This window comes from Salvelinus fontinalis, chromosome 31 (assembly GCF_029448725.1).
Source record: "Salvelinus fontinalis isolate EN_2023a chromosome 31, ASM2944872v1, whole genome shotgun sequence".
Classification (NCBI taxonomy): domain Eukaryota; kingdom Metazoa; phylum Chordata; class Actinopteri; order Salmoniformes; family Salmonidae; genus Salvelinus; species Salvelinus fontinalis.
Window position 1 is genome coordinate 10,297,032 of NC_074695.1, and position 27,082 is coordinate 10,324,113.

General features: G+C 44.6%; 1 protein-coding gene across 1 annotated transcript; it reads right to left on the reverse strand.

The window, feature by feature from the left end:
- Positions 1 to 5,713: 5,713 nt before the first annotated feature.
- eps8l3b (EPS8-like 3b) lies at positions 5,714 to 27,047 on the reverse strand. Its single transcript, XM_055891244.1, has 20 exons — positions 26,397 to 27,047; positions 22,458 to 22,540; positions 21,636 to 21,706; positions 21,034 to 21,098; positions 20,740 to 20,898; positions 19,792 to 19,941; positions 19,062 to 19,153; positions 18,668 to 18,819; positions 18,022 to 18,167; positions 16,862 to 16,976; positions 14,996 to 15,066; positions 14,619 to 14,693; positions 13,412 to 13,557; positions 10,921 to 11,086; positions 9,428 to 9,478; positions 9,288 to 9,316; positions 8,982 to 9,078; positions 7,376 to 7,578; positions 6,554 to 6,686; positions 5,714 to 6,350 (listed from the first exon to the last, which is right to left on the reverse strand). Exons 2-20 carry the CDS (start codon positions 22,496 to 22,498, stop codon positions 6,306 to 6,308), a joined length of 2,007 nt encoding a protein of 668 aa, XP_055747219.1. The 5' UTR covers positions 22,499 to 22,540; positions 26,397 to 27,047; the 3' UTR covers positions 5,714 to 6,305.
- Between the last annotated feature and the right edge of the window lie 35 nt (positions 27,048 to 27,082).

Here is a 27,082-nt window from a genome sequence, read left to right on the forward strand (position 1 = left end):
AGAGAGGAACCAGGCTATGAGGGATGGCCAGTCCTCTTCTGGCTGTCCCGGGTGGAGATTATAACAGAACATGGCCAAGATGTTAAAATGTTCATAGATGACCAGCAGGGTCAAATGATAATAATCACAGTGGTTGTAGAGGGTGCAACAGGTCAGCACCTCAGGAGTAAATGTCAGATGGCTTTTCATAGCCGATCATTCAGAGTATTTCTACCGCACCTGCTGTCTCTAGAGAGTTGAAAACAGCAGATCTGGGACAAGATAGCATGTCCGGTGTCTGGTGAACTGGAACAGGTCAGGGTTCCATAGCTGCAGGCTAAGATTAATTGTCAGATTTAACAGAAGATCTCTTTGTTTCTTGGGACCTTGAACTTGCATCTCTGTTTTGTCCGAGTTTGAAAGTATACTTCCTTATATCTTAAACCCAGGCTTCCAGGGAGGGCAATTTTGGGGCTTCACCATGTTTCATCGAAATATACAGCTGTGTGTTGTCTGCATAGCAGTGAAAGTTAACATTATGTTTCCGAATGACATCACCAAGAGGTAAAAAATATAGTGAAAACAACAGTGGTCCTAAGACGGAGCCTTGAGGAACACCGGAATTTACAGTTGATTTGTCAGAGGACAAACCATCCACAGAGACAAACTGATATTTTTCCGACAGATAAGATCTAAACCAGACCAGAACTTGTCCGTGTAGACCAATTTGGGTTTCCAATCTCTCCAAAAGAATGTGGTGATCGATGGTATCAAAAGCAGCACTAAGGTCTAGGAGCACAAGGACAGATGCAGAGCCTCGGTCTGACGCCAGTAAAAGGTAATTTACCACCTTCACAAGTGCATTCTCAGTGCTATGATGGGGTCTAAAACCAGACTGAAGCATTTCGTATACATTGTTTGTCTTCAGGAAGGCAGTGAGTTGCTGCGCAACAGCTTTTTCAAATTTTTTTGAGAGGAATGGAAGATTCGATATAGGCCGACTGTTTTTTATATTTTCTGGGTCAAGGTTTGGCTTTTTCAAGAGAGGCTTTATTACTGCCACTTTTAGTGAGTTTGGTACACATCCGGTAGATAGGGAGCCGTTTGTTATGTTCAACATAGGAGGGCCAAGCACAGGAAGCAGCTCTTTCAGTAGTTTAGTTGGAATAGGGTCCAGTATGCAGCTGGAAGGTTAAGAGGCCATCACTATTTTCATCAATGTGTCAAGAAATATAGTATTAAAAAACTTGAGTGTCTCCCTTGATCCTAGGTCCTGGCAGTGTTGTGCTGACTCAGGACAACTTAGATTTGGAGAAATACGCAGATTTAAAGAGGAATCCGTAATTTGCTTAACGAAGTTCATGAATTTATCACTGCTGAAGTGAAAGACATCCTTTCTTGGGGAATGTTGCTTTTTAGTTAGCTTTGCGACAGTATCAAAAATAAATTTGGGATTGTTCTTATTTTCCTTAATTAAGTTGGAAAAATAGGATGATCGAGCAGCAGTGAGGGCTCTTCGATACTGCACGGTACTGTCTTTCCAAGCTAGCCGGAAGACTTCCAGTTTGGTGTAGCGCCATTTCCGTTAGTATTTTTCTGGAAGCTTTCTTCAGGGCTCGGGTATTTTCTGTACACCAGGGAGCTAGTTTCTTATGACAAATGTTTTTCGTTTTTAGGGGTGTGACTGCATCTAGGGTATTGCGAGTTCTTCAGTTAGGTGGTTGACTGATTTTTGTACTCTGACGTCCTTGGGTAGGTGGAGGGAGTCTGGAAAGGCATCTAGAAATCTTTGGGTTGTCCAGGAATTCATTGCAATGCTTTTGATGATCCTTGGTTATGGTCTGAGCAGATTATTTGTTGCGATTGTAAACGTAATAAAATGGTGGTCCGATAATCTAGGATTATGAGGAAAAACATTAAGATCCACAACAATTATTCCATGGGACAAAACTAGGTCCAGCAGAGTATGACTGCGGCAGTGAGTTGGTCCGGAGACATGTTGGACAAAACCCACTGAGTCGATGATGGCTCCAAAAGCCTTTTGGAGTGGGTCTGTGGACTTCTCCATGTGAATATTAAAGTCAGCAAAAATGTGAATATTATCTGCCAAGACTACAAGATCCGATAGGAATTCAGGGAACTCAGTGAGGAACGCTGTATACAGCCCAGGGGGACTGTAAACAGTAGCTATAAAAAGTGATTGAGTGGGCTGCGTAGATTTCATGACTAGAAGCTCAAAAGATGAAAACGCAGTTGTTGTTTTGTGTAAATTGAAATTTGCTATCGTAAATGTTAGCAACACCTCCGCCTTTGCGGGATGTGCAGGGGATATGGTCACTAGTGTAACCAGGAGGAGAGGCCTCATTTAACACAGTAAATTCATCAGGCTTAAGCCATGTTTCAGTCAGGCCAATCACATCAAGATTATGATCAGTGATTAGTTCATTGACTATAACTGCCTTGGAAGTGAGGGATCTAACATTAAGTAGCCCTATTTTGAGATGTGAGGTACCACGATCTCTTTCAATAATGATAGGAATGGAGGAGGTTTTTATTCCAGTGAGATTGCTAAAGTGAATTAGAGACTGAATTGTTACGGTTACAGGTAAAACCAGTGGTGAACACAAAACAAAGGATAAGACTGAAAGATTACAGGGGTGAAGCAATTGTCACTTCAGGGACATGAACATTGGTGCTGGAGGTAGATGATACATCTCACAAGGTTCTGTTTGTCATAGTAAAGTGAGAAAAAAAAAAACATCGTTGGGTTAAAGTCATGTAACTTACTGGGTCTAGTGAAACGGGTTTATAGAGTGAATGGGGAAATGACTCATGTTGAGGATACATATGCTGATGTTTTTCAGGGAGCAAAACTCAAGGTGCATAACAACATGGAGTTAGAGCATCCACATAGACCAATGATCCATGTACCTAGAAAGGTCCCATTATCACTAAGAGACAAGCTAAAAGTAGAGCTACTGAGGCTAGATCAGGTATTCACAAACTGGGGTATGCGCAATGCCGTCGGGGGTACGCCAAATAAAAATGTGATTCAAGTTTACATACACCTTAGCCAAATACAGTCGAAGTCAGAAGCTTACATACACCTTAGCCAAATATACATTTAAACTCAGTTTTTCACAATTCCTGACATGTAATCCTAGTAAAAAATTCCCTGTCTTCGGTCAGTTAGGATCACAACTTTATTTTAAGAATGTGAAATGTCAGAGTAATAGTAGAGAGGATTTATTTCAGCTTTTATTTCTTTCATCACATTCCCAGTGGGTCAGAAGTTTATATACACTCAATTAGTATTTGGTAGTATTGCCTTTAAATTGTTTAACTTGGGTCAAACGTTTCGGGCAGCCTTCCACAATCTTCCCACAATAAGTTGGGTGAATTTTGGCCCATTCCTCCTGACAGAGCTGGTGTAACTGAATCAGGTTTGTAGGCCTCCTTGCTCACACACGCTTTTCAGTTCTGCCCACAAATTTTCTATAGGATTGAGGTCAGGGCTTTGTGATGGCCACTCCATTACCTTGACTTTCTTGTCCTTAAGCCATTTTGCCACAACTTTGGAAGTATGCTTGGGCTCATTGTCCATTTGTCCTATTTAGCTAGCTTGCTGTTGTTAGCTTATTTGTCCTGGGATGTAAACATTGAGTTGTTATTTTACCTGAAAAGCACAAGGTCCTTTACTCCGACAATTAATCCACACATAAAACGGCCAACCGAATCGTTTCTAGTCATCTCTCCTCCTTCCAGGCTTTTTCATCTTTGAATTTATATGGTGATTGGCATCTAAACTTTCATAGTATTACCACGACAACCGACAACACAATGAGGAGATGGGAGAGGAAGGACTTTCAGCGCGATCTGCGTCAGAAATAGGAAGGACTTCTATTTTAGCCCTTGGCAACTCAGACGCTCGTTGGCGCGCGCAAGCAGTGTGGGTGCAATAATTGAATAACATGGATTTCAAAATGTATTTTTCGACGCACGCGCACGCGACGTGTCCGGTCTGATCAGCATGTTAAGGGGTATTATCTGACTACATTTGTTTAAAAAAAATAACCTGCAAGCAAATTCATTTTAGATTTTTTTTAAAAACTGTTAACCATTAATAGACATTAGAAATGTAACTGCAGTGGGTAGTGCCGTGTCTGACTTATCATTAAAGGTGAATACTGTTATTTTATCAAATCTATTCTCTGTAATTATTATTAAACTAATCATGTAAATTAAATTAACTAGGAAGTCGGGGCACCATGGAAAATGTTGGTTTAAAGAGTCATAATTTTCTGAATATAACTTTTCAGATATTTTAATATCTGATCAATTAGTCTTCTATTAATGAGTTCTTATTATTACCTTCCATCAGTCTCATCTGAACGACGTAACATTCTTGGTTATCTGCACGAACCCAGCCTTTGCTATGAATCATCCATACACCAATTGCCTCAATTATTTATTTACTAACTAATTAAACAATTACAGAATATACAATACATAATACATACATTATACAGTAAATACCGTCCCTAGTGGACTAAACAAAAGCAGCTTGGTTCTAACACGATAGATTCAGAGAGAAGAGAAAGTGGTTTTGGAAGGAAGACTAAGGAACATGGGTCTCTATCGGACCTGGGAAGCTATTCTCACATAAATACATATGCCACTAATGATCGCTCATTCAGAAAAGTAATGCATTGTATTTACGTGAACGCCTGCTTTGATAGTTGAGCTGGTGATGTGAGGCTCTGGTGTGCCCAGTCAATGTCGCCGTTGTCCTTTGTAGATTCTTCCGGTTTGTCGTGTGAGAGGTTCACGTGGTCCAAAAGGTTCATCTCACTCTGGAGATTCGTCCGCGTCGGTCAGTGTTCACGTACTAGATTTGTGCATATGTTCAGCTGCAGTCTGATATACACTAGTTTAGTATGCACTTCTTCCCTAGGTGATCAATAGTTCAGATTTAATACCATTTCACGTGTGGAGCAAGCTCTCTCGTTTCCTGGCCTGTATAGTTGAAATTAGCCCTTTTCAACGTGGAGGACAAGTCCTCCCGTTATTTGGAACTGAGGTGAGTTTTCGTCACAGGGCTTTTATAGAAATGTAGAAAAGGGGTTGGTTCATCATTTCCAACCAATGTCTATTCACTTGGGCGTGGCCGCTGAGTGAGGACCAGTTTACTTATGAAAACAATTCGCTCATTTAGAAGACTAAATATCACATTAAATCATTTCGCAAATAGTTTCCTCTTTACTCATTCATTTTATACAATAATTAGATGCAAGCCTCATAACTTAGGAACCTGTATAAACAGAGTTAGGATGATGTGGCTGTATTGTTTTTCATGAGGTTACAACCATGAAACAAAATAGATCGGGTTGTAGCTGGCTTCTCCACCGACCATTTCCACATTCTCCAGAATAGGAATATTGTTCAATTCTCAAATTCTGGGATGTAGTAGAATTTGGCGGGAGAGTTCCTTTGTTCTACTGTGACCCTCTCCCTCCCATATTGCACGGTCAGGGAGACAAGTGTCTCTACAATTTATTTACGATGTGGTTGTAAAGTTGTAACACCCTCCCCTCCTAACAGGAGAGGGGGTGTGGGGGTTGTTCACATCTCTGCTAGCCAATTCACTGAAAGGGCTAGCATCATGACAGTAGGCTGTCATTAACCTTCAGCACTCCAGTCAGTGAAGCTCCAGTATAAAAACGGACAAATCGGCACTTGTGACAAATTACATTTTAATTTGATTGGATTTGACAGCTCTAACACAGTTCCACCTCAGACATCGCCAAAACAACCGCTCTGCGAGGATCTGAAAGAATCTATCCTTTAGTTGATGGGCGCCTTACAGTCTCTACTCACCGGACATCCTTATTAGGATTGTGGTCAGGACGTTTGTCTTTGGATCAGGTGATCTGGGTTTGCAGCACGCTATAGGGACCTTGTGCTACTCACCTGATTCATAACACTACAGTACCTTTCTATATTCTTGGGGGCAAAAGAAAGGGCAGCGCTCAGATGTCTGCAATGATCTTGGAAGTTGAAAGATAAACAAAAAAAAAGTGCTGATTGTGCAAATTTATTTATGTTCTCAATAAAACATTTAGAGAAATAATATAGTTTACATGTTGTCAACAGTCAAAACCAATCTGTGTTTTTGACCCATAGTTACTCACACATTGGTTTTGTTGCTAAACAACCAACCCGTCTATGAATGGACAAAAAAAAAAATATGATTAAATGAAAAGTTAAATAGTTGAGTTATTCTTCTCCCTCAGTCGGCTCTTGGTTGTTACTTGTGACGAGTCAGTCTAACGACCGTTATAAGAGCCGTATCCAATGGACTCACTGGCAAGCTGCAGACAATGAGAGATTAAAAAAAAAAAATCAGACTGGTTGTTTATCTCCATCTCACAGACAATGCATTTCATTCAGCTTGAATTCGTCAGTGATAGAAAAAAGCCAGAAAAGCAGCCAAACTCTTAGTAGATAGCTATTATTTCAGGTTGCGTGATCTGAGTTGTGTGTGTGCGTGTGCATCTATGCTACTGTCACTCACGGCGATGGAGGACTTGATGGCCTGCAGCTGGAAGAAGACTCTTCCTCCTTCCTCTGGACACACCGTCCTCATCTCATCTTTGGACATCCCCAGTAGCAGGGCTCCGTTCAGCACGCTCAGGCTACGAACCGTTCTAATGACAACATAAAGCTCTCATAAGCATAGAAAACACCACGACATCACAACACCGTCACAACGACATCACAACACCGTCACAACACCGTCACAACACCGTCACAACACCGCCACAACACCGTCACAACACCGTCACAACACCGTCACAACACCGTCACAACACCGTCACAACACCGCCACAACACCGTCACAACACCGTCACAACACCGTCACAACACCGTCACAACACCGTCACAACACCACCACAACACCGTCACAACACCACCACAACACCGTCACAACACCGTCACAACACCGTCACAACACCGTCACAACACCACCACAACACCACCACAACACCACCACAACACCACCACAACACCGTCACAACACCACCACAACACCACCACAACACCACCACAACACCGTCACAACACCGTCACAACACCGTCACAACACCACCACAACACTGTCACAAAAAGGTTGTTTAGCACAATGTTTTCCATCCTCCACTCTGTGGACCCTGTGGACCCTGTGGACCCTGTGGACTCTGTGGACTCTGTGGACTCTGTGGACTCTGTGGACTCTGTGGACTCTGTTGCGGTCCATGACATGTTGATGACCGGTCCCTGAGTCAGTTTTACAGTGCTAGTAAGCAGAGCCACCAAGGAGGAAAGATCATAGTTTGTTGTCCATGTCATTTCTTACATTTTGGAGAAGGCCTTGTATTCCAGCCAGGCTTTCACCTCTGCAGGTCTGGACTGCATGTTGAGGGGTGGAGGGGAGCGCACCTCCTGGCCCTCATCCCAGGGTCCCCCTCCATCCAGAGGCTCTAGAACGTTCTTAGCGACGTGACCCTCCTCACCACGTTCATTACGGACCCTCCACCACTGCCCCGACTTGTCTATGACCTAGAAACACACAATTTACAACTTAAAATCACTTCTGTAGATCAACGTATGTTAATTTTCACAGATATATTTTCCTAATGTTACAAACCATTTATATCCATTTTGTTATTTTGATTCTGGTTTGGTTTGGTTGACATTCACTGCTATTCTTTATTTAATCCATATAATGGATTAATGGATTTCTTTATTAATCCTTCTTAATGCTCAGCTCCTGGTGGTTCAACCCTAACCCACCTGACCTACCGCTACCTTCATAATGCTCAGCTCCTGGGGGTTCAACCCTAACCCACCTGACCTACCGCTCCCTTCATAATGCTCAGCTCCTGGGGGTTAAACCCTAACCCACCTGGACAACCTCTCCCTTCATAATGCTCAGCTCCTGGTGGCTCAGCCTTAACCCACCTGACCTACCGCTCCCTTCATAATGCTCAGCTCCTGGGGGTTAAACCCTAACCCACCTGGACAACCTCTCCCTTCATAATGCTCAGCTCCTGGGGGTTCAACCCTAACCCCCCTCTCCCTTCATAATGCTCAGCTCCTGTGGGTTCAACCCCAACCCCCCTCTCCCTTCATAATGCTCAGCTCCTGGTGGTTCAACCCTAACCCACCTGACCTACCGCTCCCTTCATAATGCTCAGCTCCTGGGGGTTCAACCCTAACCCACCTGACCTACCGCTCCCTTCATAATGCTCAGCTCCTGGTGGTTCAACCCCAACCCACCTGACCTACCGCTCCCTTCATAATGCTCAGCTCCTGGTGGTTCAACCCTAACCTCCCTGACCTACCGCTCCCTTCATAATGCTCAGCTCCTGGTGGTTCAACCCTAACCCACCTGACCTACCGCTCCCTTCATAATGCTCAGCTCCTGGTGGCTCAACCCTAACCCACCTGACCTACCGCTCCCTTCATAATGCTCAGCTCCTGGGGGTTCAACCCTAACCCACCTGGACAACCTGTCCCTTCATAATGCTCAGCTCATGGGGGTTCAACCCTAACCCCCCTCTCCCTTCATAATGCTCAGCTCCTGGGGGTTCAACCCTAACCCACCTGGACAACCTCTCCCTTCATAATGCTCAGCTCCTGTGGGTTCAACCCCAACCCCCCTCTCCCTTCATAATGCTCAGCTCCTGGGGGTTCAACCCCAACCCACCTGACCTACCGCTCCCTTCATAATGCTCAGCTCCTGGGGGTTCAACCCTAACCCACCTGGACAACCTCTCCCTTCATAATGCTCAGCTCCTGGGGGTTCCACCCTAACCCCCCTCTCCCTTCATAATGCTCAGCTCCTGGGGGTTCCACCCTAACCCCCCTCTCCCTTCATAATGCTCAGCTCCTGGGGGTTCAACCCTAACCCCCCTCTCCCTTCATAATGCTCAGCTCCTGGGGGTTAAACCCTAACCCACCTGGACAACCTCTCCCTTCATAATGCTCAGCTCCTGGGGGTTCCTGGCCATAAAGTCATAGATCACACGCATCCTCACTGGGACCAGCTCACTGGGGCTTGCAGAGGAGACAGAGAAACATAACGTAACATAATAGCAACGTAACAGCAATGTTTGAAGAACGTAATAGCGTTGTATGACAATGTAACAGCAACGCAAAAGGACAATGACAAACAAAAGTAATACAATGCTTTTACCCACTATTGAATTACTGAGGATATCATTATCAAAACAACATAGCTGCTTTAAGTGATGCCTGTAGCTTACCGTAAAGATGGCGGAGAGTTCATCATGGGCTGTGACGGTCGACGACAATAAATCAATGAGAAACATAACGTAATGAAGACACAGTTTTAATGAATGTTTTTTTTTATGGATTCTGACGCTTCTGTCCTCGTCAGTCTTACCTCCTCAGGTCGTTGCATGTATTGGCTGTTGCTCCTACTCAACTGCCTGCCCTGAGAGAACAGAGGGGTTAATATGAGATAATTATATTTAACATGGCTTCTTATGGCTGAATACTCATTTTAGATAAGTGTACATAACTTTGAATTTTGGAGGTTGGTGCAAAAAAAAAGTGAGTTAAATGGGAATATTGTATCTCAAATGAGGATTGGGGACCTTCGCTGCTTTAACAAATGAGGATTGGGGACCTTCACTGCTTTAACAAATGAGGATTGGGGACCTTTACTGCTATAACAAATGAGGATTGGGGACCTTCACTGCTAGAACAAATGAGGATTGGGGACCTTCGCTGCTTTAACAAATGAGGATTGGGGACCTTCACTGCTTTAACAAATGAGGATTGGGGACCTTCACTGCTATAACAAATGAGGATTGGGGACCTTCACTGCTATAACAAATGAGGATTGGGGACCTTCACTGCTATAACAAATGAGGATTGGGGACCTTCACTGCTTTAACAAATGAGGATTGGGGACCTTCACTGCTTTAACAAATGAGGATTGGGGACCTTCACTGCTTTAACAAATGAGGATTGGGGACCTTCACTGCTTTAACAAATGAGAATTGGGGACCTTCGCTGCTAGAACAAATGAGGATTGGAGACCTTCGCTTCTTTAACAAATGAGGATTGGAGACCTTCGCTGCTTTAACAAATGAGGATTGGAGACCTTCGCTGCTTTAACAAATGAGGATTGGGGACCTTCGCTGCTATAACAAATGAGGATTGGAGACCTTCGCTGCTTTAACAAATGAGGATTGGGGACCTTCGCTGCTTTAACAAATGAGGATTGGAGACCTTCGCTGCTTTAACAAATGAGGATTGGAGACCTTCGCTGCTTTAACAAATGAGGATTGGAGACCTTCGCTGCTTTAACAAATGAGGATTGGGGACCTTCGCTGCTTTAACAAATGAGGATTGGGGACCTTCACTGCTTTAACAAATGAGGATTGGCGACCTTCACTGCTTTAACAAATGAGGATTGGGGACCTTCACTGCTTTAACAAATGAGGATTGTGGACCTTCACTGCTTTAACAAATGAGGATTGTGGACCTTCACTGCTTTAACAAATGAGGATTGGGGACCTTCACTGCTTTAACAAATGAGGATTGGGGACCTTCGCTGCTTTAACAAATAAGGATTGGAGACCTTCGCTGCTTTAACAAATGAGGATTGGAGACCTTCGCTTCTTTAACAAATGAGGATTGGAGACCTTCGCTGCTTTAACAAATGAGGATTGGGGACCTTCACTGCTTTAACAAATGAGGATTGGGGACCTTCACTGCTTTAACAAATGAGGATTGGGGACCTTCACTGCTTTAACAAATGAGGATTGGGGACCTTCACTGCTTTAACAAATGAGGATTGAAGTCCTTCACTGCTTTAACAAATGATTGAAATCCATATGGCATATTATTAGATGTTATTATTGTTACCTCATCAGGCATCTGTTGCATAATTTCCTTTCTCGGGGGGATGTGCTGGCTGTTGCTCCTGCTCAGGCCCTGATTGGCTGCCGGTGGGACAGACTGTGGCGGCTGCCAACCATCATAGAACTCTGGGTTGTAGTGCGGGATCATGTGACCGTCTGGCCATTTGGACCTGGGGCAACAAACACAGGAAACCAATGAACACCTCCTACTGAAAACAAAAAATCATCTCGCTGGCTAGTTGCTGCCCCCAGCAAACAAAGCAGGCTTAAAATCAACCACTCATTGTATTTGATAGAAAACAAATACTGTTTGAACCCAGGTTAGACAGAAAGCGGATACTAATTGAACCCAGGACTGGTTATATACAGTTCCTAACAAGTAAACCAACCCAATATACACTACGTGACCAAAAGTATGTGGACACCTGCTCGTCTAACATCTCATTCAAAAATCATGGGCATTCATATGTAGTTGGTCCCCCTTCTGCTGCTGTAACAGCCTCCAATCTTCTGGGAAGGCTTTCCACTAGATGTTGGAACATTGCTGCGGGGACTTGCTTCCATTCAGCCACAAGAGCATTAGTGAGGTCGTGCACTGATGTTGGGCAATTCCTCCTCAACCGAACTTACAGGTGGCACAATGCATTCGGGCAGGTAGCGTTCTCCTGGCATCCGCCAAACCCAGATTCGTCCGTCGGATTGACAGATGGTGAAGCGTGATTCGTCACTCCAGGGAATGCATTTCCGCCTCTCCATTGGCAGCAAGCTTTACACCACTCCAGTCAACGCTTGGCATTGCACATGGTGATCTTAGGCTTGTGTGCGGCTGCTCGGCCACGGAAACCCACTTCATGAAGCTCCCAACAAACAGTTGTGTTGACGTTTCTTCCAGAGGCAGTTTGGAACTCGGTAGTGATTGTTGCAACCGAGGACAGACTATAGCACTCAGTGGTCCTGTTCTGTAAGATTGTTTGGCCTACCACTTTGCGACTGAGCCGTTCTTGCTCCTAGACATTTCCACTTCACTATAACAGCACTTACAGTTGACCGGGGCAGCTGTAGCAGGACAGACATTTGATGAACTGACTTGTTGGAAAGGTGGCATCCTATGACGGTGCAACGTTGAAAGTCACTGAGCTCGTCAGTAAGGCCATTCTACTGGCAATGTTTGTCTATGGAAATTGCATGGCTGTGTGCTCAATTTTATACACCTGTCAGCAACAGGTGTGGCTGAAATAGCCAAATCCACTAATTTGGAGGGGTGTCTAAGTGCAGCCATACATGGGTATGCTCCGGCTGTCACCCAGGAGCCTTCACAGCTGGTCCAGTTAGTTAGAGGTTAGTAGTACTACGGAAAGGGATAGGGGTACCTAGTTAGTTAGTTAGGGGTACTACGGAAAGGGATAGGGGTACCTAGTTAGTTAGTTAGTTAGTTAGGGGCACTACGGAAAGGAATAGGGGTACCTATTTAGTTAGTTAGTTAGTTAGTTAGGGGCACTACGGAAAGGAATAGGGGTACCTAGTTAGTTAGTTAGGGGTACTACGGAAAGGAATAGGGGTACCTAGTTAGTTAGTTAGGGGTACTACGGAAAGGAATAGGGGTACCTAGTTAGTTAGTTAGGGGTACTACGGAAAGGAATAGGGGTACCTAGTTAGTTAGTTAGGGGTACTACGGAAAGGAATAGGGGTACCTAGTTAGTTAGTTAGGGGTACTACGGAAAGGAATAGGGGTACCTAGTTAGTTAGTTAGGGGTACTACGGAAAGGAATAGGGGTACCTAGTTAGTTAGTTAGGGGTACTACGGAAAGGAATAGGGGTACCTAGTTAGTTAGTTAGGGGCACTACGGAAAGGAATAGGGGTACCTAATTAGTTTGTTCGTTAGAGGTCCTAAGGAAAGGGATAGATGATACTTAGGGTTGGAATAGAGCTACTTAGGAAAGCAGAGGGGTCTCCAGAGCTAGTTGAAGGGATACCTGGTGTCACGTTCGTCGTAGCGATTTGAATACATCTTCTTTTAATAACGGAAGAACACTGAACAAACTAAGCAAAGTAACAAAAACGACCGTGAAGCTGAATAGAACGAGTGCTGACATGCAACTCCACATAGACAACTACCCACAAAACCTAAATGGAAAATGGCAACCTAAATATGATCCCCAATCAGAGACAACGATAAACAGCTGCGTCTGATTGGGAACCAATTCAGGCCACCATAAACCTACATTACCTAGACCTACAAAATCCCCATAGATAAACAAAAACCCTAGACAAGACAAAAACACACATACCCACCCTCGTCACACCCTGACCTGACCAAAATAATACAGAAAATATAGAAAACTAAGGTCAGGGCGTGACACCTGGGTATGTTCCAGCTGTCTACCAGCTAGAAGGGCGCTCCAGAACTGGTTGTGTTAGTTCGTGGTTAGGAGTAGTCAGGTAGGGGGAATAAGGGCACTCAGGAAGTGGTTATGGGGTACTAAGGGTAGTTTACCTGGGGATGTTCCAGGTGTCTCCCAGAGCCCTCCATTTCTGGTCCTCCTCTGGGGTGACCACCTGGCTAAGCAAGATGATGGCTGGCTCTGTTAGCAGGGGGGTCAGTACAGAGGGGGGCAGGTCAGGGGGGTAGTGGCACACCAACTGGAATAGAAACAATGACAGGAGAGAGGAATGAGTCATCCAAATATCTAAACACTGTGGGACAGGTTTACCGGACAGTATCCTACATCCATTTTTTTATCTTATAAATTAATGATATTTACCCATTCATTCTTGAAGAATATTATTTATAAATGCCTCTTGAGCTTAGTTCAACCTTTGTACCCCATCAGAACCCAAAATATAAGCTTGTTTTACTCCAATGTTTGTAAATAATGTACATGTAAACAAACAAAGTATAGTCTCATAACATGGTTAAAACTATAATGTTGATATCATGGGATGGTCAGTCCTGTATAGCCTCATAACATGGTTAAAACTATAATGTTGATATCATGGATGGTCAGTCCTGTATAGCCTCATAACATGGTTAAAACTATAATGTTGATATCATGGATGGTCAGTCCTGTATAGCCTCATAACATGGTTAAAACTATAATGTTGATATCATGGATGGTCAGTCCTGTATAGCCTCATAACATGGTTAAAACTATAATGTTGATATCATGGATGGTCAGTCCTGTATAGCCTCATAACATGGTTAAAACTATAATGTTGATATCATGGATGGTCAGTCCTGTATAGCCTCATAACATGGTTAAAACTATAATGTTGATATCATGGATGGTCAGTCCTGTATAACCTCATAACATGGTTAAAACTATAATGTTGATATCATGGATGGTCAGTCCTGTATAGCCTCATAACATGGTTAAAACTATAATGTTGATATCATGGATGGTCAGTCCTGTATAGCCTCATAACATGGTTAAAACTATAATGTTGATATCATGAATGGTCAGTCCCTGCAGCCATAGCTCTGTCTATTAATCTGAGTGGTTGTATTTCTCCAGGTCCACATCCTTCAGCTTTTAACCAAAGCAAAGGTGGGGTATCTGCTTTGTTATTGTTTCAATTAAGGATTCTAGCTTCAAGCCTACTCTTGAATTAAAAGGCAAATGAATCAGTCCAGGAGTAGCCTAGGCAACGGGTCCCATATCCTTCTCAGTCATGGCTGCTTGGTGCTACAGACAGATGCTCACCATGTCCAGAGTGGAGAAGAGAATGTGGACAAAGTCAGCAGCACTAGGGTTCTGGATCGCTCCATTCAGCTTTCCCTGTAACAGAAAAGGACCAATGACGACAGTGCTTACCCAGCACAAGAACCAACGAGGCACACATTCCAATTAACACAGAAAGATGAGCAAAGTTCAGCAATAATGGGCTGTGTTGCAATCGGTACTGTAAAGCAGAGTTTCCCCAAACACACCCCAGGCAACTAAACCCCTGAGTTGTACAGAGTAATTCAACAGCATACTTCATTTTCAGGTAATATAATAATACCATTACGTCTGATTAATGATATGAAATTATAAGAAACCTGAGGTGAATTAAATCAACACTTAGTTGGTAAACGTACCAGCAGGTTGAATCCATACTTGATTTTCTGAAGACAGGCAACAAACTCCTCCCAATGTGGCAAGTTGTCAGCTACAGAAAAGGACAAATTATTATTTTCCAGTATAGAAACCCAAGCAAATCTGTTATAAATATTTCTGCAGCGCATCAGTCCTTTACCCTAGTGTTTGCTGGCCTCAACATTAAGTCAGTTGTGGTGTTCACCTATAGCCTGATGCATCAGTCCTTTACCCTAGTGTTTCTTGGCCTCATGCTAACTTCCCGTCACTCATTGTCATGTTTGGCTTGACATTTACTGTAATGGAGTTGGCAAAAGCACAAAACAGATCTGGGACCAGGCTAACTGTCAACAAACAGATCTGGGACCAGACTAACTGTCAACAAACAGATCTGGGACCAGGCTAACTGTCAACAAACAGATCTGGGACCAGGCTAACTGTCATCAAACAGATCTGGGACCAGCCTAACTGTCAACAAACAGATCTGGGACCAGGCTAACTGTCAACAAACAGATCTGGGACCAGCCTAACTGTCAACAAACAGATCTGGGGCCAGGCTAACTGGTAACTAACACATCTGGGACCAGGCTAACTGTCAACAAACAGATCTGGGACCAGGCTAACTGTCAACAAACAGATCTGGGACCAGGCCAACTGGTAACAAACAGACCTGGGACCAGGCTAACTGTCAACAAACAGATCTGGGACCAGGCTAACTGGTAACTAACAGATCTGGAACCAGGCTAACTGGTAACTAACAGGTCTGGGACCAGGCTAACTGGTAACTAACAGATCTGGGACCAGGCTAACTGTCAACAAACATATCTGGGACCAGGCTAACTGTCAACAAACAGATCTGGGACCAGGCTAACTGGTAACTAACAGGTCTGGGACCAGGCTAACTGGTAACTAACAGATCTGGAACCAGGCTAACTGGTAACTAACAGGTCTGGGACCAGGCTAACTGGTAACTAACAGATCTGGGACCAGGCTAACTGTCAACAAACATATCTGGGACCAGGCTAACTGTCAACAAACAGATCTGGGACCAGGCTAACTGTCAACAAACAGATCTGGGACCAGGCTAACTGTCAACAAACAGATCTGGGACGAGGCTAACTGTCAACAAACAGATCTGGGACGAGGCTAACTGTCAACAAACATATCTGGGATGAGGCTAACTGTCAACAAACAGATCTGGGACCAGGCTAACTATCAACAAACAGATCTGGGATGAGGCTAACTGTCAACAAACAGATCTGGGACTAGGCTAACTGTCATCAAACAGATCTGGGACCAGCCTAACTGTCAACAAACAGATCTGGGATGAGGCTAACTGTCAACAAACAGATCTGGGACTAGGCTAACTGTCATCAAACAGATCTGGGACCAGGCTAACTATCAACAAACAGATCTGGGATGAGGCTAACTGTCAACAAACAGATCTGGGACTAGGCCAACTATCAACAAACAGATCTGGGATGAGGCTAACTGTCAACAAACAGATCTGGGACCAGGCTAACAGTCAACAAACAGATCTGGGACCAGGCTAACTATCAACAAACAGATCTGGGATGAGGCTAACTGTCAACAAACAGATCTGGGACCAGGCTAACAGTCAACAAACAGATCTGGGACCAGGCTAACTATCAACAAACAGATCTGGGACCAGGCTAACTATCAACAAACAGATCTGGGACTAGGCTAACTGTCAACAAACAGATCTGGGACTAGGCTAACTGTCAACAAACAGATCTGGGACCAGGCTAATTATCAACAAACAGATCTGGGACTAGGCTAACTGGCTACAAACAGATCTGGGACCAGTGTTTCCCACACTGATTGGAGATAAATTTGACTTAAATCACCGTTTGGCTGTGAGCTTTTCTTCTTCTTTTTCTTCTTGTTGTTCTTCTCTTCATTAGGAGGGGCTACTTTCCCCATGAAGAACTCCACGTCGTTCAGCACATGGTTTAAAATGTCCTACACAGACAAATCATGTACGAACGAGACTTTTAACACTTTTAAATGTACTCTAAAATGGGTAGCCGGGAATCCAAACAGAATAGCACTAAAGTCTGGTATAACAGGTTAGGGAACAGATGGCCTGGTTAAAGCAGACAGAACAATGCACTTAAAGTATGGTATAACAGTCTGGGGGTGAGGCTAGGGTCTGGGGGTGAGGCTAGGGTCTGGGGGTGAGGCTAGGGTCTGGGGGTGAGGCTAGGGTCTGGGGGTGAGGCTAGGGTCTGGCAGTGAGGCTAGGGTCTGGGGGTGAGGCTAGGGTCTGGGGGTGAGGCTAGGGTCTGGGGGTGAGGCTAGGGTCTGGGGGTGAGGCTAGGGTCTGGGGGTGAGGCTAGGGTCTGGGGGTGAGGCTAGGGTCTGGGGGTGAGGCTAGGGTCTGGGGGTGAGGCTAGGGTCTGGGGGTGAGGCTAGGGTCTGGCAGTGAGGCTAGGGTCTGGGGGTGAGGCTAGGGTCTGGGGGTGAGGCTAGGGTCTGGGGGTGAGGCTAGGGTCTGGGGGTGAGGCTAGGGTCTGGGGGTGAGGCTAGGGTCTGGGGGTGAGGCTAGGGTCTGGGGGTGAGGCTGGGTCTGGGGGTGAGGCTGGGTCTGGGGGTGAGGTTAGGGTCTGGGGGTGAGGCTGGGTTTGGGGGTGAGGCTGGGTCTGGGGGTGATGCTAGGTCTGAGGCTGAGGCTGGCGGTGAGGGTTTAGGGTGTTGGGTAACAGACACAGTACTGACTACACGGTGAGGGGTTATGGTGTTGGGTAACAGACACGGTACTGACTACACTGTGAGGGGTTATGGTGTTGGGTAACAGACACGGTACTGACTACACGGTGAGGGGTTAGCGTGTTGGGTAACAGACACGGTACTGACTACACGGTGAGGGGTTAGGGTGCTGTGTTGGGTAACAGACACAATACTGACTACACTGAGGGGTTAGGGTGTTGGGTTGTGTAACAGACACGGTACTGACTAAACGGTGAGGGGTTAGGGTGTTGGGTTGGGTAACAGACACAGTACTGACCACATTCCTCTCTGTGTCAGTGTATTGAGGCTGGGGTTGGCGAGGCTCTTGGTCTCTAGCTCCATACTGATGTGACCCTCCGTATACCTCCGGATTGTACAGGGGCTCCTGTAGTGGGCTGTAGACTGGAGGGGGAGGGAAGCTCTCTGGAAACACACACGGATAAAGACAGATCTCAACTTCAGGCATTAAACTCTATTTTTGCAGTGAAGCATAAAAGGAAAATCCTTGCCACCTTCTCCAAACTCATTGGAGGAGAAGGTCCGAAGGGAGGGACCTTGGCACCTTCTCCAAACTCATTGGAGGAGAAGGTCCGAAGGGAGGGACCTTGGCACCTCCCCTTTAATGCAAAGGGGGTCAAGAAATGGAGGAATCAAGGACAGGAGGAATCAAGGACAGGAGGAATCAAGGACAGGAGGAATCAAGGACAGGAGGAATCAAAGATAGGAGGAATCAAAGACAGGAGGAATCAAGGACAGAAGGAATCAAGGACAGGAGGAATCAAGGACAGGAGGAATCAAGGACAGGAGGAATCAAGGACAGGAGGAATCAAGGACAGGAGGAATCAAGGACAGGAGGAATCAAGGACAGGAGGAATAAAGGATTTGACGCCTTGTACACTTTTCAGACAAAGCTAAAGACTGACCATAGTCCCTGCCGTTCCTGTTGTTGTACCCCGGGGCGGTGCGGTCAGGGGGAGGAGGGGTCCTCTCCTGCAGCATCATGGGAGGAGCAGGATCTACGGGCCGGAAGCCATTCCCATTCGCCTGTTGACCAATGATGTTCTCCAGATTACTCCTGAGAAAGAGAGAGTTTCAGAGAGAGAGAGTGTGTGTGTGTGTGTGTGTGTGTGTGTGTGTGTGTGTGTGTGTGTGTGTGTGTGTGTGTGTGTGTGTGTGTGTGTGTGTGTGTGTGTGTGTGTGTGTGTGTGTGTGTGTGTGTGTGTGTGTGTGTGTGTGTGTGTGTGTGTGTGTGTGTGTGTGTGTGTGTGTGTGTGTGGGGTGCGTGCGTGCGTGCGTGCGTGCGTGCGGATGTCGTACTTGTGTCTGCTTGGTTCTCTGTGAGGTTCAGGAGGAGGAGCATTGGCGCTGTGTTGGACAGCCCTGTCCAGGTCTTCTCTGATATGCTCTGCCTAAAGGAACAGACAGAACAATCTGCTATTTACACAGGTTAGTCTCATTAAGACACTGCTAGGTGACAACAGGTGGAGCATTAGCACTGTGTTGGACAGCCCTGTCCAGGTCTCTGCTGGGTTCTGCCTAGAGGGACAGACAGCACCACTCGGTCTCAGGATAACTCATATACTACACCACTACATCCAGGGGCTGAAATGGAGGTTGAGGAGGAACTCATGGAGCACAGTTCCCAATGTGAAATCATTTTGACTAAATACATAAAGGATACTATGAGCTGAATTCTTGCTATTTTCACAGCGGTGAATATTTCTTTCCAGCCCTGATTATCCAAGATATTCTCCTACCAAAAGGTTAAGAAATACTATTTCCACTCGTTCACTGATGTTTCCCCAGAGTTAGACAGTGGGATGAAACACACTTCACAGCTCTACCCAAACAAAAATAGGCATCTGTTAATTAACTTCGGTTAATTAACGTCGGTTTTAGCTGAGGTTGTGAGGAAATCTGTAACTTGTCGGTATTGGCTGAGGTTATGGTGAAATCTGTAACGTGTCAGTATTAGCTGAGGTTATGGTGAAATCTGTAACTTGTCCATGTACAGTGACGTTAGGGTGGTTGAATCTGTCTCACTCACCCCGACCTCCTCACACTGGAACATGAAGACTTGAGGGATGCGTCTGTTGCGTTCCTGGACCATAACGGTGAGCAGGGAGTTGTAGGCACAAGTGTCCAACACAGCCTTGGTCTGGACTACACTTCCCAAAGGCACATACTCCAGCTCTGCCTGTAGAGAGAACAGAGGGGTAGGGAAAAAGTGAGCAGGGAGTTTTAGGCACAAGTGTCCAACACAGCCTTGGTCTGGACTACACTTCCCAGAGACACATACTCCAGCTCTGCCTGTAGAGAGAACTGAGGGGTAGGGAAAAGGTGAGCAGGGAGTTGTAGGCACAAGTGTCCAACACAGCCTTGGTCTGGACTACACATCCAAGAGGCACATACTCCAGCTCTGCCTGTAAAGAGAACTCACGCCGCGTGCACGTGCTAGTCGGAACTCTGAAACTTGCTAACTGGTTGAAAGCGTGCAACGTGTAAAACTACAACCAGTCCGTTAGCAAGTCGGAAACGTCAGAGTTTCCTAGCATGTGAACGTGGCAAAAAGGCACACAGCGTGACTTCATGAGGTTGCCTGGACACCGATGAGGTCAAGCTAATACAAGTTATACAATACCCAATATCACTGTATTTCTAATTGGCATCATTATGGTGTTCCAAACCCATCCCCCCTCTATAGCACACATACGAATAAAGGGAACTGAACTTTGATCTCCACAGGATGAGTGTTGTTTGTCACCAGCATTCGACACAGACAGGAACAATACAGACACGGGCGTACAACACACTGACATGTCTGTTACCGACAATGCATCTATTACAGAGACAGTACCTTGGTCTTCATATACAAATAACAACAGATACATTGTACATTGTCTAGAGACAGGTGACAGTTGGTTACCTTGGTCTTCATATACAAATAACAATAGATACATTGTACATTGTCTAGAGACAGGTGACAGTTGGTTACCTTGGTCTCGATGTCGTTGAGCTGAAGGTATCCTCCCTGGACCTCCAGGATCACCTCCTGTCCCCAGACACGGCCCTTAGCCTCCAGCCTCTGCAGCCTGGTCACACAGTCTTCCAGGTTGCGCACCTCCAGGCCGTCCAACTCACACGTAAACAGATGCTAGGATAGAATGTGAGACAGGTGGTGCTAAGCAGTGTTTTGGGGAGACATGACTCTCTCTTATTCTACATGACAGACAATTATACGAGAGTCACCACAATACATTTCAATCTGAATGTTCAGAATTGACCTTACCTCCACCCTGTACTGGAAGCTGTCCGGCTGTTTGTTCATTGTTTCAGAATACTCCTTCCTTTGCACTGAAAGATTGCATTTAACCATTAGGCCTAGTGCTCACTGAAAGATTGAATTTAACCATTAGGCCTAGTGCTCACTGAAAGATTGAATTTAACCATTAGGCCTAGTGCTCACTGAAAGATTGAATTTAACCATTAGGCCTAGTGCTCACGGAAAGATTGCATTTAACCATTAGGCCTAGTGCTCACTGAAAGATTGAATTTAACCATTAGGCCTAGTGCTCACTGAAAGATTGAATTTAACCATTAGGCCTAGTGCTCACTGAAAGATTGAATTTAACCATTAGGCCTAAGATTGCATTTAACCATTAGGCCTAGTGCTCACTGAAAGATTGCATTTAACCATTAGGCCTAGTGCTCACTGAAAGATTGCATTTAACCATTAGGCCTAGTGCTCACTGAAAGATTGCATTTAACCATTAGGCCTAGTGCTCACTGAAAGATTGAATTGAAGCAATTGACTTAGTGCATACGGGAAGATTGAATTGAACCAATAGGCTTAGTGGTAAACATGATTGGAGGTGTGAACTATGAACTCACTGTATATGGACTTGGCACTGGGTCTGGTCATACTGGACCTCTGAGAGGGGGGATCCTCCTGAGGGAACCCTCTACAACACACACACACACACCCATTATTAACTCCGCTGTGTACTTCTAGGCCAATACAACATTATTGTATGTCGTCTGACACTAGATAAACAAGCATCTGTAGAGTGCAGTACGTTAGCAATGTTCAGATCAACTAACACTAAAAGGAAGTGTTAGGACTGCCACTCAATATAAATGTATCATTTATATAGTAAAAGGGAGTGTTAGGACTGTCACTCAATATAAATGTATCATTTATATAGTAAAAGGGAGTGTTAGGACTGTCACTCAATATAAATGTATCATTTATATAGTAAAAGGGAGTGTTAGGACTGTCACTCAATATAAACGTATCATTTATATAGTAAAAGGGAGTGTTAGGACTGTCACTCAATATAAATGTATAATTTATATAGTAAAAGGGAGTGTTAGGACTGTCACTCAATATAAATGTATCATGTATATAGTAAAAGGGAGTGTTAGGACTGTCACTCAATATAAATGTATAATTTATATAGTAAAAGGGAGTGTTAGGACTGTCACTCAATATAAATGTATAATTTATATAGTAAAAGGGAGTGTTAGGACTGTCACTCAATATAAATGTATAATTTATATAGTAAAAGGGAGTGTGTAGTTTATATACAGTCCATTTCCTGAGGACGCCCACGATATATAAGGAGGCTGATTGTATCACTACTGTCTTTCCTTGAACGGATCTAGCAACCCACTTAATAATCAAGACGATGAGAATACAGATGTATACTGTACCTTGGTTGAGAGGGAAACGGCCCGCTATTATTCCGGAACATTCTTCTTTTTTTTTTTTTTTTTGGAATCGTGACGTCACCAATCTGCAAAGGTCATGGTAGTGTATCAACAGGTGAAACAGTGTGTGACCGTGGCCTGCTTTGATCACAGGACAGGAAAGAGATGTACAGGGAATCCAGCCATAGAAAACAGAAGTCCCACACGCATCACAGAACGATGATCAGTCAGCTCGAGTTCTATAGAAAGCTCACACACACCTTTATTTCTGACTGAGTGATCAGTCTTACAAGCCAACAGTTAATAGGAATCCAGAAATGTGCCAATTCAGCTGACTTAGTCAAAAGGAAACCAAGAAGTTACACATACACTTTCCATCAGTCAGACACTAGTTAATCACTACCAAGGATAAAGAATATAAAACACTTGCTATCACCTCTGTTCACACACCAGCACATATCCCAGGGTTAAGGGGTGGTGAAATAGCTCAGATAAACATGTTGACAAGAAAGCAAATCATGAATGAGGTAATTCTTGAAATGTGAAGTGATTGTCATTGATAGTTGGCCTAGAAATCTAAGTAATATTTCAGGTCTAATCATTCTCGTCGCTGAACATTTCAAACAGCAATACAAATAGACTGATAAGGCTTATAAAAAAGGGCATGGCAAGACCTCAAAACACACCTCAATGTTCTAGTCAGTCAGCAGCTGACATACCTCAATGTTCTATTCAGTCAGCAGCTGACATACCTCAATGTTCTATTCAGTCAGCAGCTGACACACCTCAATGTTCTATTTCAGTCAGCAGACAGTTGAACCGCGGTTTTCCTCCTTTAAAATGGGTTGTATGTATGTGAAACTGACCTAATAAAAAAGGTAGGCTTAGTCCCAGCTCACCTTGCCATGTACCACCACAGTAGCTACCACCACAGCAATATATAAACCAGTTCATAACACATTTACTACCTTCCAGGTGATAATAAAACCCATTTCCCTACTGGCAAAAAAAAAACATGTGGTCACAAAATCAATATTTACTAATAGAGATATCAGTAATAAATATAAAATGTTGATTCTGTTACAGAGCTAAACAAATTCAGACTGCAGTATACAGCGCAGTAGGAAGGTATTCAGACTGCAGTATACAGCGCAGTAGGAAGGTATTCAGACTGCAGTATACAGCGCAGTCGGAAGGTTTTCAGACTGCAGTATACAGCGCAGTAGGAAGGTATTCAGACTGCAGTATACAGCGCAGTAGGAAGGTATTCAGACTGCAGTATACAGCGCAGTCGGAAGGTATTCAGACTGCAGTATACAGCGCAGTAGGAAGGTATTCAGACTGCAGTATACAGCGCAGTAGGAAGGTATTCAGACTGCAGTATACAGCGCAGTAGGAAGGTATTCATTCTGCAGTATGCAGCGCAGTAGGAAGGTATTCAGACTGCAGTATACAGCGCAGTAGGAAGGTATTCAGACTGCAGTATACAGCGCAGTAGGAAGGTATTCAGACTGCAGTATACAGCGCAGTCGGAAGGTATTCAGACTGCAGTATACAGCGCAGTAGGAAGGTATTCAGACTGCAGTATGCAGCGCAGTCGGAAGGTATTCAGACCCCTTTTACTTTTCCACATTGCGTTACGTTACAGACTTATTCTAAAATTTATGAAAAACTTAGTTTTTTTTCTTACTTCATCAATTTTGGGGCGGCAGGTAACCTAGTGGTTAGAGGCAGGTAGCCTAGTGGTTAGAGTGTAGGGGCGGCAGGTAGCCTAGTGGTTAGAGCGTTGGGCTAGTTACCGAAAGGTTGCTAGATCAAATGCTGGCAAGGTAAAAATCTGTCGTTCTGCCCCTGAACAAGGCAGTTAACCCACTGTTCCTAGGCTGTCGTTGTAAATAAGAATTTGTTCTTAAACTGACTTGTCTTTTTAAATAAAGGATAAATCAGAAAGAATATACACATAATGCCAAAGCAGGTTTAGAAACTTTAGCTAATTTATTACAAATAAACAGAAATTTTACATTTACATAAGTATTCAGACCATTTACGCTGTACTTTGCTGAAACACATTTGGCAGAGATTACAGCCTCGAGTGTATGACGATACAAGCTTGGCACACCTGTATTTGTGGATTTTCTCCCAATCTTCTTCGCAGATCCTCTCAAGCGCTGTCAGGTTGGATGCGGAGCGTCACAGCTATTTTCAGGTCTCTCCAGAGATGTTTGATCGGGTTCAAGTCTGGGCTCTGGCTGGGCCACTCAAGGTTATTCAGAGACTTGTCCCGAAGCCACTCCTGCGTTGTCTTGGCTGTGTGCTTGCTTAGAGTCGTTGTCATGTTGGAAGGCGAACCGTCACCCCAGTCTGAGGTCCTGAGTGCTCTGGAGCAGGTTTTCATCAAGGATCTCACTGTACTTTACTATGTTCATCTTTCCCTCGATCCTGACTAGTCTCCCAGTCACTGTCACTGAAAAACATGCCCACAGCATGATGCTGCCACCACCATGCTTCACTGTAGGATTGGTGCCAGGTTTCCTTAAGACATGACGCTTGGCATTCAGGCCAAAGAGTTCAATCTTGGTCTTTCAATCGTTCATCAGACCAAAGAATTTAGTTTTTCATGGTCTGAGAGTCTTTTAGCGATTGTTGTCCTAGGCTTCCCGAGTGGCGCAGTGGTCTAAGGCACTACATTGCAGTGCTAGCTGTGCCACTAGATTCTGGGTCCAGGCTCTGTTGCAGCCGGCCCTGACCGGGAGACCCATGGGGTGGCGCACAATTGTCCCAGCGTCGTCCGGGTTATGGGAGGGTTTGCCCGGCAGGGATGTCCTTATCCCATTGGGCACTAGCGACTCCTGTGGCGGGCTGGGTGCAGTGCATGCTGACACGGTTGCCAGGTGTACGGTGTTTCCTCTGATACATTGGTGCGGCTGGCTTCCGGGTTAAGTGAGCAGTGTCAAGAAGCAGTTCAGCTTGGTTGGGTTGTGTTTCGCAGGACTCATGGATCTCAACCTTTGCCTCTCCCAAGTTCGTGAGCTGCACCGGGAGTTGCAGTGATGAGACAAGACCGTAACTACCAATTGGATACCACGAAATTGGGAAGAAAAAGGGGTCAAAAAAGAAAGAAGATGGGACAACCATCTCCACAGAGGAACTCTAGAGCTGTCAGTGACGATTGCGTTCTTGGTCACCTCCCTGAACAAGGCCCTTCTCTCCCGATTGCTCAGTTTGGCCAGGCGGCCAGCTCTAGGATGAGTCTTGGTGGATACAAACCTCTTCCAGTTAAGAATGATGGAGGCCACTGTGTTCTTGGGGTCGTTCAATGCTGCAGACCTTTTTTAGTACCCTTCCTCAGATCTGTGCCTCGACACAATCCTGTCTCAGAGCGCTACGGACAATTCCTTCGACCTCATGGCTTGGTTATCGCTCCGACATGCACTGTTAACTATGGGAGCTTGTATAGACAGGTGTGTGCCTTTCCAAATAATGTCCAATCAATAGAATTTACCACAGGTGGACTCCAATCAAGTTGTAAAAACATCAAGGATGATCACTGGAAACAGGATGCACCTGAGCTCAATTTCAAATCTCATAGCAAATTGTCTGAACACTTATGTAAATAAGATATTTCTGATTTTTATTTGTAATACATTGGCAAACATTTCTATAAACCTGTTATCACTTTGTCATTATGGGGTATTGTGTGTAGATTGATGAGAAAAAAAAAATTGAATCTTTTTTAGATTAAGGCTGTGATGTAACAAAATGTGGAAAAAGGGAAAGGGTCTGACTACTTTCCAAATTAACTGTACATGAATAACTTTATTCCAAAGCTTATTGTCCTGTCTTGGTCTCTCCCACATTACTGTATCTTTATACCGCAGACATTTCAGTACATATATACAGAGTCTCTTAAGCATTTCTTTAGATGAAGTCCAATATTATTACCTGTGAATGTAGCCTGTGTCCTCAGTTCACTGTTCCATGATCAAGCCTCTTATATTCCAACAGTGGCATACATGTTCCAAGACAAGCATCCGACACAATCGGCAGGTAAAAAAAAAAAGTAAAGACAAATATTATCCTTGACTTCCTGCTTGGAAACGCCACGGTCAAAGTCCATCTGCAAGGGTGTATTCAGTCAGGTGAACATTTCACGTTGATCGGAAACAGAACCAGAGCTTGTGTCTGTCCTGTATTACAGTCATATCCGTCCCAACACATTCCCATCGCTAACGTTACACACTCCTGAACAGGTCCCAGCAGTGACGGAGAACGGCCAGCCCCACAGATAATGTGCGTCCCAAACAGTATCCTTTATAGTGCACTACTTATGAACCAGGGCATTATATGAGACCACAGCCCTAGTATCTATAAGGGTCATTAAAGGCTTGATGGAAAGCAAGTTTTGTACATTATGAGTCCAAAGGTTTGGGAATGCCTTGCCGTTCTGTTGATAAGAGATTATAGGTGGTGAGATAAGCGTACAACGAGACACAGGAAACGTAAGACCTCTTATGCAATTTTTCCAAACCGTTTTATATCACCTACAGTACAGCATTAGAATCTGTCAAAACTGTGTCTGGTATAACAACTTGCTGCCATTTTGCTGAGAAACAAATCCCAGATTGTCG